This window comes from Lasioglossum baleicum, chromosome 4 (assembly GCF_051020765.1).
Source record: "Lasioglossum baleicum chromosome 4, iyLasBale1, whole genome shotgun sequence".
In the NCBI taxonomy this organism is placed as follows: Eukaryota; Metazoa; Arthropoda; class Insecta; order Hymenoptera; family Halictidae; genus Lasioglossum; species Lasioglossum baleicum.
In genome coordinates this window covers 11,106,902-11,120,512 of record NC_134932.1, presented here as the reverse complement: position 1 = coordinate 11,120,512, position 13,611 = coordinate 11,106,902, and the positions used below count along the sequence as shown (strand labels likewise).

Below are 13,611 nucleotides of genomic sequence, written 5' to 3'. Positions count from 1 at the left end.
TGGTCGTGACGACCCGAGGGATGAGTGAGGGGAGTGGGGGTGTTGAAACACAAGTCGCTGATAATTTACTATACGCTTTTATTTCGTTTGTATATCATAGATATAGCTTATGAGTATAATTCTACATCAAGTTTCGAAAATGGATACATTTACATTCATTGTCAATGGATTACCTTTTCGCCAGTGTACGGTCGGTAAACGTCGTATCGTCGTCGTCCTCGTCGCATCACCACCCTCGTGTGTGTCGTTCATCATTATTCATTATTCATTATTATTATTATTATTAATTTTCTCATCTTCTTTATCGCATACCGGCATACGTTTTTTTTTCTTTCTCGTCGTACGGTTGTATAATACTAAATCTTGAAATAGTCGGTTAGACATGAGAGACTCCATTATTCCGTTACTTTTATTATTTTTTTTTTATTACTTAACGTGGTAGGTAGGTATTGAAGGACAGCTACGCTCTCTTATCAGTTATAGTTATTACATTAATTAGGTATCATCCAGCGGCACTCGGCGAGCCGCGGGCGTCCGCGATTTCTCTATCGTGGTCTACCGATCGAACACCTCGATCGATCCTCTCTCTCACTCTTATCATCCGATCGATCGATCGACAACCGGCCGCGGCTCACCGCTTCACTGAGCAAACGTTAACGTTTACGTAGTGTTAATTATTTACATCGAAGAAAAAACTCTTGAAGTAATACACGGCTTTTCCATTCATTTTAATTGTAGGTACAGCAAAAGACGATAATTAAGATCTAGATCCACGGGCTTCATTCGATATTTCCGGTATTCTTTATTCGTCCGGTTTTTCTTTCTTTTTTTTCTTCGTTTATTCATCTATTTACCTCCCCGCCTCAATTACGTCCATCTTAACTGTGTTATGTATCTCTATATGCATGTATCTTATGTATGCTTACCATGTGTTTTATTTATTTTTTTTTTTATTCATTTTACGTTATTTACTCTTGTTTATTTACGTATTTCGCGGCGTTCGTTCGCGCGTTTGCCAACCGACGAATGTTCTGTGTGCGTGTGTGAGAGTTGTGGTTCGTTCGTTCGCGAGCTCGACTCGAAACAAAAGGGAACGAAACGAGTTGACGCGATAAACAAGAGGGACAACCGAGACCGATGATGGAAAACAAGAAAAGAGAAACAAGACAAACAGAGACAAACAAGCGCCGCGGGACCACGAAAACGAAGATTCTCGGCCTCGATGCGTTGACGATGACCGCAGGAAAAGCAGAGGTACAATACATCTTCCGCTTGTGGACAACAATAAAAATCGATCACAGTGCGTCGAAGCGTCCGAGCCACTCGAGAACGGATACACTCCTTCCCGATCGAGGCGAACAAAACGATTAATAAACGACATGTGCACAAACCCGGCTCTACGTGTGGCTTTCCACTCACTTTTTTCCACCTTCTCCTCTCTTTCTCTCTCTCTCTCACTCTCTCTCAATTATCATTATTCGGCTTACAATCTAGCAATTAGACTGCGGATTCAATATTTTCTATTTTAGTCATGGAACACAGGAGTCGAATAGGAATTTCTTTAATAATTTCAGGAATATTATACACACAATATTTTTCTTTGATAAGATTTAACCTTTAAAAGATCAAATTATGCGTTCAACGGGAGTTTTTAAGAAATAGCTTTTTAAAATGGAAATGCACAGAATCCGCAGTCTTTAATAATAAAAACCCGCGACTCGCGCGGTCGTCGAAACGATAAACAATTGCTACTCGCGTTAGGCGACCGCGGAATATAACGAAGGTTCACGAAGAGCCTCGAGGATTGCGGTTCTTTCACTGGGCTCGGGGATGAAAACCACCCCCACGCGGAGAGCGCAGAACCCTCGGGGCGTCATCGACCCGCTAAGAAACTAACCGGCAGGATAAAAAGAGTCGCGTAGTACATTCGCGAAAGTGGGACAGCTGCCAATGAAAGAAACAACACTTGAGAGTGTAGACGACCAACAGCTTCGCCGAACTTCGGGGACGATTCGCAGCGAGTCAGAAACCGAGTCACAAAACCCAAAACACAAACCTATTTTCCGCTCCTGAATTTGTATTTACAATCCAAAGTAGTTGGAATCAAGATGAAATCAATTTTAAGTGTTATTTGTGTAAAACAAAAATTGTCTTTTACTAGCTTTAATGAAAACGACGTGTTCCTAAATTCAGAAAATAAAAAGGGCACTCAAAGCTTCAGGTTTGGCTCAAAGAACAGGTTTGTCTGGATAAAATTAAGCCATTTTCGATTGTTTTAAGCCATTTTTCGAGTGTTTGGCTCAAACAACAGGTTTGTCTTGATAAAATTAAGCCATTTTCGATTTCCCACCGCTGTTAGGCGATCCCGTCCCCAAATGCACGCGGACCGATCCTAAGGTTCTCTAGCACGCAAAATAGAAAGAACGCAGGATAGAAATAATATATTACAGGCAGACGCACCGATTCTCAGTGTAGCCGTTCTCTTCCTTGCGCTTCGAACAACGAGCGACGATCGAATCCGCGTACTATGGTCTCGGTTTTATGGCACGATGGACACGGAGGGTCTGCTGGTCGATCGTTGACGAGTAGAAAAATGGTTGGACCATGGTACGAGGGTGAATCGCCATTCCCCGTGCTCGTAACGTTTAAATATCTGTACATCTGCACCGCCTGATCGAAGAAAGAATTTTCCTGTTCTAACGAATCTCTATGTTCCACCCTTCGATCTCTTATCATGGACATTTCGAACATCGAGGGGTGGAGTAAAACATTTTATCAAATTTTATATACGTCTGTTAACCGTCTGGTAATATCCAGATCGAAGATTACTATGACATTACAAAATAAAAGTTGAGAAATTGAACATTTTCTTCGATCGAACGGAAACGCAGCAGCACCGTAACCACCACTCTCTCTCTCTCTCTTTCTCTCTCTCCTCGCATTTAACAAAAAACAAATATACGAAAAATATGAAAAATAAACAGTTCATAAATAAACAATCAGATTTACAAGGTAAAAAAAAGAAAATATAACAAATTCTTTCGATTTTTCGTAGACTCCGTGAGACGGATTCGGTGATCTCCAACACGCCTATTTAAATATTACGCTTTTTTGTTTGTCTACGTTTCTCTCGATCGGGCACGCGATTAGTATTCCAAGAATAGAATTCACTTTGATCTCCGATCGAAGTAGTGTTTCGTGTGTAGTACGGCGCGACTCATGCTTCATTCACTCGTTTGAATTTTTTCTCACTCGCACGATTTCGATACAGTTTTCCTTTCTCTCTCTCTCTCTCTCTCTCTCTCCCTCTCACTTTCGACCTTTCTCTCGTCTTCTCTCTCACACTTTCTCTCATGCTTGCGATCAGTCTGGCACTCGACAAAGAAAGAACGTCGTGACATCGTTTCGACCGACGCTTGAGCCACACTCTACAGTGTATTTTTTTCTTCGATTTTCCGATTTTCTCCGCGGACAATTTTCCTTAATTCGGATAAGAGAAGTCTCGTCGAGGGATTCATTCTCCCCGGATTCGTTTCTAGTCACCGTCGTCGACACGAGGAGAGTGTACATACATAAACGCTCGTGGTTTCATAATTAACGCGAGTTTGGCAAGTCGGGCAAAAAGTTGTACTACATTAGAACGCAATTGTCGTCGACGTTTTCGTCTCGTCGTGTTCGCTCGCGTGTGTGTTTTGCCTTCTCAGGATTTCTCATATTTAATATATATATATAATATATACATATATAACTTACATGTATATATGCATACGTGTAGACCTAGTCGATATTATTAAATTCAATATAATACATCTATAATATAATGGTAAGAATAGAGCGAGTAAATCGTTTGGATGGACAAGGAAGGGACAAGGAGCGTGTATGTGTGTGTGTGTGTATTTGTGTGCGTCTCGATGAAAGGATTTTCCACGGTTTTCAGGGTGTGTGAGGGTGAAAGGGGGTGAGAACCGGTGAGTGTGGAGTACGAGGAAGCGTTTATGAACGATACATGATATGAATTACGCCGCGGTTATTTGGAATAATATTCTATAACAATGTAGATGCCATTGGTAGCTTAAAAGGTAAGCCGAGAGAAAGCTTCGTATGTGGACGGCGCCCGCACAGTTTCATTTTACTCTAATTATCATCCGTCGATCCTCTCCGACACGCCCGCACGATTTGGGAGACAGTCGAGTCCTTCTTCAACATCTATCAACAATTCCAAATAACAAATTCCATCGAGAGGATACTCGGAAGACGAGAAACTTAATAGGGAATGATCGAGAGGTTTCCACGTTTTTAAAACTAAAATGCAACGAGAACTCGGCTCGCGATGAAATCAGGGATGTAAAAATGGGAAACAGGAGGAAAATGACAGGACCCGAGCTCCCAAATCGTCGACGGGCACCCGGCGACCGGCATTTTTCCCGAGGAAAATGTCTCGCGTGAACGCGCGCCACGCTCGGCCACTTCCGACCTCTCCTTCCGCTTCTTCTTCGTCGTCTTACGCTCCTTTCTCATCGTTCGACTCGATTCGACTCGAAACGCAGTTCACTAACCGTTAAAGACCTTAATGCATACGTACGTATATAACACGGCCGCTACGAGTCTCGTCGCTCGCGAGCAACTGTACAAACCACCCTCTAAGCCTTAATCGTCGATAATTAATCGGTAGTGTTCGTTACGTATATCCCTAATTTGTCGGACGCATCGGCGCCGCCCCTTTTACGGCCTCTGTCCGCCAATGACAATTCGCCAATTGATCACTGTCTTTTTACATCTTCGAGAACCCCTGTGCTATTTTGTAAACCGGATTTGAAAGGAAATGTTCAGTTTATTTTGCTCCTACTTACGAGGGTTAAAGAAGATTAAAATTGTTGGAGAAAAACATTCTCGACGACGCTGTATAAAAATGATAATTGATCATTTTTTTGCTAAAGCAATCGAACGGTCAACAATTGGAAACAATATTCGAACCTACTAGAAAATCGATCTGTTTCTCGTTTTACGTTTGAACAACAGCGTCCCGTTTATCAACCCTCGTCGATTTCCAGCGATTTCTCCCTTCGGAGGGATGTTTCCAATTTTTCCAATAGAACATTTTTGTCGTCGCATCGAGGGGAAGAAATTTTGGAAGAGGAAATTATCGTCGAGCTGGGACCACGGAACGCGTCGCGTTTATCAACCCCCTGGAAATTCGATAACCGAGATTACCCGGAGCGGAACCGATATACGACCTTCCTCGCGATTTTCTTTTCTTTCCTCTAGTTCTCCTCCGTTTCCCTCCGCTTCTTCTCCCTCGTTTCGTGTCCGATTATATACCGCGGATATTTCTACCTCTCTCTTTCTTTCTCTCTCTCTGGCCGGGACCGCCGAAGAAGATATAGTTGTGCGTCACCGGAAGTCGCAATGATACCGATCCCAAACGAAGAAAGAAACCGCGCACGCGAGCGTGACATGTTCACGCGAGGCGAAACGAACATTACACGATGCTTTCGAAGAAATGAGAAAAGCGTCGGACCGTGTTTCGCACGCGAACCGTTCCAACCCCCTTGCATACGGAAGATTATGCTCGTCGAGGATCTTTATGCAGACTCGTTACGAATGTTGCCAATTGTTTTTGCGCGAATTGATTCTGGGCCGTCGTGCAAATATTGCACATCGATTTTAATACAATTTTTTTGTGAGAGATTGGAAATGTTCAATTTGTGTTTCTCAACCCCAACAAGAGAGACAGTATCGACCCCTTCTATCTTTGTTTTAGAAAGTAAACAGAAGTGTAATGGTGAAATAAGTAACAGTTTGTAGAATATCATTCACAATAAACGTACAGAGATTTTTATTAAAAAGATTCATAAAGTACTATGCGGTCTCAGAGATTCCACGTTTTAATCAAATAACAGCAGATAAATCTACAAGCGTTTTGCAAACCGATAGAAACGAAAATAAGCCTATTACAACTGAATAAAAATCGAGTAACTATAAATATATTAGTACGTAAAAAATAAGATTATAACAGTTTTCCTATCAGACGATAAAAAACAGGTCGCAATAAATTCTTCTAAAACCAATATGTATACAAGTAAACGATCCAATACAATTTTCATTATCGCCCAACACTTGGATGACTGGCAAAGTTTAATTAACACCAATGAGCAACATTTGCACCCTCCTCACTTACGATTTCGATTCAACCGGAAGTGCAATCGTGAAATAGGGCACTGGGACAAGTTGAGAACACTATGAAAACAAAACTGATATAACGAAACGAACTTAGAGCTCATAGAATTTTATAAAAAAAAATTAACAATTGCGTAATTTCGGGACGATCAGCGTCGGTGAAATTGGGACTCGGCAGCCATAGTCTCCCACGAAACGTTTTTTCGAAAACCACGCCCTGTTCGCTCGAGACTGGATCTCGAAAATAGAACTGTCAGAAATCGTTGACTCCAACGAGTTCTACCATCTACAGCGATTCCCGAGTGAACAGGCAGCTTTACGCACACGTGTGCAGCATGTTCTACGCTATTTTCAACCGGTCTTATTCCCTCGGTTCGATCTACTCCGCCATTACATCGTGGAAACATCGTTTACGATTACGCGGGGGTGGTTGGGGGTGGTTCGAGGGAAATATCAACGTGCACCTTGTCTGTAGCCACGCATGCACGGAGCTTAATCGTTACTTTACGTACACGGGAATATTATCGCTAACGGTTCTGTTACTTTAGGTAATTAGCGGTACAGTATTTAATACGAATCCTATATCCACTTTGACTACGACCCCCGCGCCGACGAGTGTTCTTTTCTTTTTTTATTCCCCGTAGAATGTTTTCCCCCTCTTAAAAACGACGCTATGCCTTGATTACGGACGTGTCTATTAAACTTCGTGGTTTCGTTTTGTCGTTCTCCCCCTATCGTCTAGAGCACACGGTTGCGTAAAATCGAGCTAAAAACATCCCCCTATGTTTCGCCGCAAGGTAACAAAGTCTTATCTATGTATGCGTTTATTCATTTTTTTCTCACCGATTTCGACACATCGTTTTTTTTTGTTTGTCTCAGCGATCGTCTGTAAGGTTCCTTATACGTACGTCATACGTATCCTAAATTCTTAGCAGGCTACTATCAAAATCGTTTTCTTTTTTTGTTTCTTTGTCCTTAGAGCGCGCGCGCGGTACAACAGATTCCCCGTTTTGTTCTCGTATAATATACTCTATGTTCATATATATATATATATACTTTTTTTCTCATTCTCATATAATAATATAGTCGTTACTTTTAATATATATATATGTATATCGTGCAGTATTGTGTACACTAGGATTTTACAATCTGGTAAATATATAGTCATTGGACGATTCGTACAACGGATTCCCCGCCTTCGTGGAAAACTAAACAACTCTCCGACTATTTTCTCTCTCTCTCTCTCTCTTGGTTCGAGTTACGTATATGTTTCTGCAAATGTTTCGACGATTCGTCACCGCACCCTTCCACCCCCCACCCATTCCCCTTGACGCGCGCGCATTGCAAAAAGGAATTCCTCGCCGATTCCTTGCCGATAAAACTTAACGATTGGTAAGAGAGAAAAATGATAATAACAATAAAAGAACGGTGGCGAACAGAGGGGAACACGCACGGTAACGAGCAGCGAGACAGGAACATTAAATCACCGAGGGCGTAAAAAGCTTTCGAGAAACCGATCGATACTTCTCGCGTGATATTCGACCATCGGACGCGCACCGATCGATTGATCGACGTGGAGGATCGTCGCCGGGAGGATCCCCGGGAGAAACGGCTCGGAATGCCTTGTACGAATCGCATCGACGGACAGCAGACCCCAAAAATAATCAGGCTTCGATTTCTTTCTAATCCCGAGTATGCGTTTCTCTTTTTTCTTCTTTCTTTCTCTCGGTCTCTCTCTCTCGTCTCGTATCTCGCGCGGCTGGCTTCGTCTATCTTTTATCCGCGTCTACGTCGAGTTCTACCGTACAGTATTAGCAACAACGGCCTCTATATCTATGGAAAAAAGGTCTACCCTGACACCAAATTACGTATTTAATGTACTAAGAGTGAGATACTCGTCCGGTGATGTGTCGTCGTTCGTGTAAGAGAGCCTGAGTGCTTTCTCTCCTTCCCCTCTCTCTCACTCGTCCTTGCTCTCCTTCTTTCTACGGCACTATACAGACCCTTGGCTTCTTCCCTTTTCTCGGATTCGTCCTCTACCATTGTCCAGCTGGCATGCGCGAAACAATACACGAGATATTAACGTCGAAAGAACGGCGAAAAGCGAACATTCGACAGGGATAACTTTAACTTTGCGTTGGAACCACCGAATCTGGACTAACTAGCAATGATTTTAACTTGTTAGCACCTTTGTAGTATTTTATCGGAAAAAAATATTTATTTTTCATTGACTACATAGAAAAGAAAGTAAAACTGCTGTTCTAAATTTCTTCGTGTAACTTTAGTAAAAGATTTAACAAAATTAATAGAATGTTACTGATAGACTCCACAGTGTTTTATAACATTAACTAAGATGGTTTTATGTCTTAGATTTAAGAACAAAAGTTGCCAGCATGCCGATGGTTTCAACGCATCAACGATTTTAGATTCGACTTCCAGCCGAATAACCAAACGTAAAAATTAATAGAGGGAATAACGAACCACCGCGAACCGAGCAACATTCGATTGAAAACAAAAAGAAGAAAACTGTTAAGTAGAATTTGAAAAATCCGTGACGATCCTGGATCGGAGGAGACGGTCTTCCAGACAACGTCTCGATAAATTAGCTTAGATAATATGGAAAACGTAGTGCTTCCTATACAAGTTGTCTTGTATATCAACGAAAGCCTTTTAGCGATACCTGGCGCGATATCCTTTGTGAGATCGAACTGAAGCGATAAATGAGTGCAGCCTTCCCGAACCGACTGTGCCGCCTGTCAAACTCGACAATTTCTGAGCTCTTCAGATCGAGCATGTGTCACTGGTCTTCTCGTTTTCGTTTCTTAAAATGATTTCGACGTGATTCGAGAGTACGATTAATTTTTTTAAACCAGTGGAAAACGGTATTCCCTCGCTAGTTGCTCGCGGTATGGGACTTCCAGTGAGCTTGTAACGAGGCGAACGTAAATCCCAGCTTGGTGCAACAACTAGCAGTCGATTCTTTTAAAGATCAACAGCGATTCCGATATATCGTAACAATTTCGTGAAACAAAACGGGTCGACAAATATTTCAAACTTAAAGGACACTTATAACTCGATAACACAAACAATTCGTGACTTAAATTAATTAATTACATTGGCACACTCAACAACTGTTCAACTAAACACATTTTCGTCTCATCCTAGGCGAATATCAGAACAAAATTTTCTTCGTTTCTCCAGTGATATTCACGAGATATCAATGAATGGACATCTAGCGAGGGAATACTGTGCTGCCCCGGTCTCAACCGACGCCCGAAAATCGACGGCGAAAGCAGCCCCCTAAACCCTGCGAATTTCGTTACGCCTCATAAAAAAATAAATTTCTCTATTTGAACCGCTGATCTACTGGGGTCGAACCAAAGATGGACACGAATCTCGTTCGAACCGTCTAGATAAAAAAAAAAAGAAAAGAAACACAACCGACGATTAAAAATCTAATAAAAAAAAAAGTTCTTCCATACTCGAGCACGGTTCGAATAAAATTCTGCCCATCTCCGGAGAGGCCCACGCTACGGTAAAGATCGAGACCAAAGCTGCGAACGGGGACGCGTCGATCCCGTAGATCCTCGGGCGTCGACTCGATCCGGATCGAGGGAAACCAGGGAACCCAACAAGAGTAACAAGAAACTCCGATGTAGGTATCGGGCGTCGGAACGCGCAAACAGGATCGCGTTTTGCTCTCGCGGATCCTTGCGTCAGAACGCCGCGCCGCGGATATTCCCTGGGAGCGTTTGTTAATTCGCCTAATTGCAGCGTGGAGTCACGGAGAGGCAACCGCCGCCGCGCCGAGCCGAGCGTAAACCACGGCTAATTAACTCTGTAAAAGGAGAGCTCGGCGAACAGCATCGATTTGTACCACAAAATTCCTCCCGGCCGAAGGAACTCGGCTGGCGCGATCGTTGCGCATGATTCCTGTGATCCTGATCGTCCGAGCGAGGCATGCGCTCGGTTCCGAGGTTCCCAACGCTCGCTTGATCGCTCGATGTTGGACAAACCTGGCCTCGGTCTCACCTGCCACGCGGAACACACCTGCGAAGCGTTCGAACGGTGAACCGTTCGAGAGGTTTGGCGAGGTTTGAGGAGTGTTTGCTGGACATGGGGGTGGTTCGGGAGGTTGGTTTTGGGTGCAATTAGACGAATTTCGATCGGTTTGATCGGCTGGCTTCCTCGGCTGAAACGCGCGCGTCTTCTTTCTCACTGGTGATCGGCCCAAGGGCGGCGACAGGGCCCTCGGCACGTCTATAACTAATTTCTAAGTCGCGATTAGGGTCGCGATCTCCTCCTCGTTCGTTCTCGCGTGTCCTTGTTGGCAGTGATCGTCCGCGGCGACCGAACACACACGCTCGTCCCGTTTCTCGTTCCCGCGGCGATCGATTAACACTATACATTTTTATACGTTTCTAGGAATCAGTCGCAGGCTAGGTCCTCCTTTGGCCCAGCCAAAATAAGTACGTACGTAGTTCTCGAGGATTGCGTTTTTCTCCGCAGCTATACGCTTCACGTTCCTCCCGCGATCTGTCTCTCTAACCGTCTACGATTTCATGTGTGTCATGTCCTCTCCTATACTACGTGTACCACGTTTCACGGAGAGTGTATGCTTGCATGTTTGTGTATCTCAGAGTGTATGTACGCGTGTCTTAGTGTATATGTATGTACGTATGGCATGCGTGTGTGCGGATTTTGAGTGTTGCAGGTGTTCGTCGCGAATCCATTCGTTCCTTTCTTCCGTCGAAAAAAGCAAAAGAGACAACACAGACGACCGATATCGGAACATCGTCGCGCGCCCACTCTTTCTTCGGCTTCGCCCCCGTGCTCGCTCCCGTTCTCGGATTCACCAAAGAGCACAGAGTCCTCTTTCTATGTCCTCGAACTGTCTATCTCTCTCTTTCTCTATTTCTGTCTGTCCTCGTACCTCCCCGGTATAAAAACGAAAATGAGAACAGAGAAGATCGCACACGGGCAAGGCCTCCCACGCGAACACTCATCCCGAGTCCTCCGAAAGAGTGAAAACACAGTCCCTCTTTCTTCGTTTCGTCCCGTGTCTGCCCGTCTATCTCTCCTCCGCTCTGTCTTCTCTCTTCGGTGGATGTCTGCGCGCCGAAACCGCTGCGTCCAGTCTCCCGTTTCTTCTTTAAAAGAAGGACAACCGGCCCAGCAAAGTCTCCTATGTGGGCACCTTACTGACCGCCTTGAGCAGATCGCTTTGCGTCTTGTCCAAACCGCTGACATGATGCGGTTGCTGATGTTGAAGCGCCGCGTTCTGCTGCTCCTGCTGCATCTTCGCCTGCTTCTCCGCCTGCTGTTTCTTCATCATGTCCTGCTCCTCCCTCTCCCGCCTCGCCTGCTCGTTGATCTCCTTCACCGCCCTGAGCTCCTTCTTCAGCTTCATCCGCCGGTTCTGGAACCAGATCTTGATCTGCCGCTCGGTCAGGCACAGGGCGTGCGCGATCTCTATTCGCCGCCGTCGCGTCAGGTAGTGGTTGAAGTGGAACTCCTTCTCCAGCTCCAGGGTCTGGAACCGCGTATACGTCTGACGGCCCCGACGCCTCGGACAACCGTTCGGCCCTGGAAACGTCAGAAACGCAGATTTTCCTAGGTTAGTTTTTTCATGCTGGACCGGGCTTCATTGTTCAACCCTTTGCACTACCACAGTCAATTCAGAGCCGACTCGATCAAACAACTTTCTCTAATTTTCGCGGACAAGTCTATCTCTTTTTTCTTTTTTCAGATTGGCTAAGATTTTCTGGTTACTACGATATTCTTGTAACGATTTTCCAATTTCTATATCTATAGACGAGGCACAGTCGATGATGAGAACTTTGTGGGAGAACTTGACTGTTTACTTACCCAGTAAGCGTGCAAGGAGTGCAAAGGGTTGCCTGACCGGATGCTAATCAGCGCGAGAAGCGAATTGGCGATGCTGTACCATGTTGGAGACGAGATCGTTCGTATAAACTGCGGACTTTACGCGTTTATCACTAGAATGAATTAGCGGTTGGGATCAAAGAATTTCAGAACATCGATGAGTTTATTCACATCGTGAGACATTTCTCTTGAATTGATCCAGAAAATTTCGCATAAAGATCCGCAGTCTAGGTATAAGGGTTTAGTAGGTTCTCTGGAGCGATGGAGTATTGATGCTCTATTACGCTCGACAAGAATATTCAATCTTGCCAGAGAGGCCAACTTCGAGAGGTCCAAGCTGATGTAGCTACCTCACCGTGGAGTCGTAACGATCAAATATTTAGGCCTCGATTATTCGTGCTAATGATCTGTTAGAGGCGCACGATCGAAGACGAACTATTTATACCTTCACTAAAAATTGTCTTATTCAATCTAATAATTTATGTTGGTTAAACTAGTGTAAACTATTCACAAGCAATTACTTAATAAATGTTCTTTTTTTTTATCGATCGTATAACTGTTGATAAAAGATGTAATGATGCTCTCGGCGCACTGGTTCGATCCAATTTTACTTCAAAGCAATTTTGCAATTTGAATTAAATTTTCGACGACAAATTGCAAAATTGCTTTGAAGTAAAATTGGATCGAACCAGTGCGCCGAGAGTATCATTACATCTTTTATCAATTACTTAATCTTTGGTAAAAATGGTTTTATTTAATCTACCAGTTCACGATACTTAAAATAGCGTAAACTGTTCAGGGGAATTTAGATCGTTGTTAAAAATTGCTTTACCAGCCTATGCTGTGTAAAACAGTGTAAACGCTTTTTCAACGACACAGCAGAATTTTAACTTCACTCAATGCATTCTGGTTCTTATCTATTCTAAACAGCTTACGCATGTGAGAGAAGCGTCACGATATTTGCAGTAATGTACGCGTTTCTCAGCAGTTTCTCAATTATGGTGATAAAAGTATGGTGATAAACGTTCACTCGTGATTTTTATTAGTAAAATGCAATTCATCTGCTTCTTTATCATTCGTCTACGTCAACGAATTGGTAAGACAGTTTGATGTTTTCGAAAAGTAGTCGATTATCCGGCAATTTAATTTCGCGTGACCGGGAAGCCGTCACGGAGCCGTTGAATAATTCCTGGCCCAGGGGTGGATTGCCAGTCGGGTAAAAAAACGCCGAAAAGCCTTTGGAAATTCGTGAAATAATTTATGGTGTTGCCGTCAGTATCGGCAAGAAGCGAACGAGTGTTGGTCGCCGCGGCGGACCTGTCACGTATTTCACGTGGGTTCGCAAAACACGAACGCGGCTCGGCGCGGGACCCGTTCGTGACCGTTTTCGACGGCGAGAAAGAAGGGTACCCGATCATGCACGTCGCTCCTCGTTACATAAGCCGTGTACAGTTTTCCCGTGTTTCTTTCCCAGTTGTGCTGCGAGCTGCGTGTCGTTCGACGCGGTCACAAATCTTAACTCTCTCCTCACTTTCTCTTTTTCCGGGT

General features: G+C 43.9%; 2 protein-coding genes across 7 annotated transcripts in view; both read right to left on the bottom strand.

The window, feature by feature from the left end:
- LOC143208196 (uncharacterized) overlaps nt 1–13,611 on the bottom strand; it is a 377,481-nt gene that overhangs the window by 32,872 nt on the left and 330,998 nt on the right. The gene's annotated exons all lie outside the window — the stretch shown is intronic.
- LOC143208188 (homeobox protein abdominal-A homolog) overlaps nt 62–13,611 on the bottom strand; it is a 73,678-nt gene continuing 60,128 nt past the window's right edge. Inside the window, exon 3 of one of the 2 annotated variants that reach the window (XM_076422345.1) lies at nt 62–11,790. In XM_076422345.1, coding sequence (XP_076278460.1) covers nt 11,363–11,790 — 428 coding nt within the window. In that variant the 3' untranslated portion in view covers nt 62–11,362. The remainder of the gene's footprint in view (nt 11,791–13,611) is intronic. The other variant, XM_076422346.1, reaches the window with a different exon arrangement.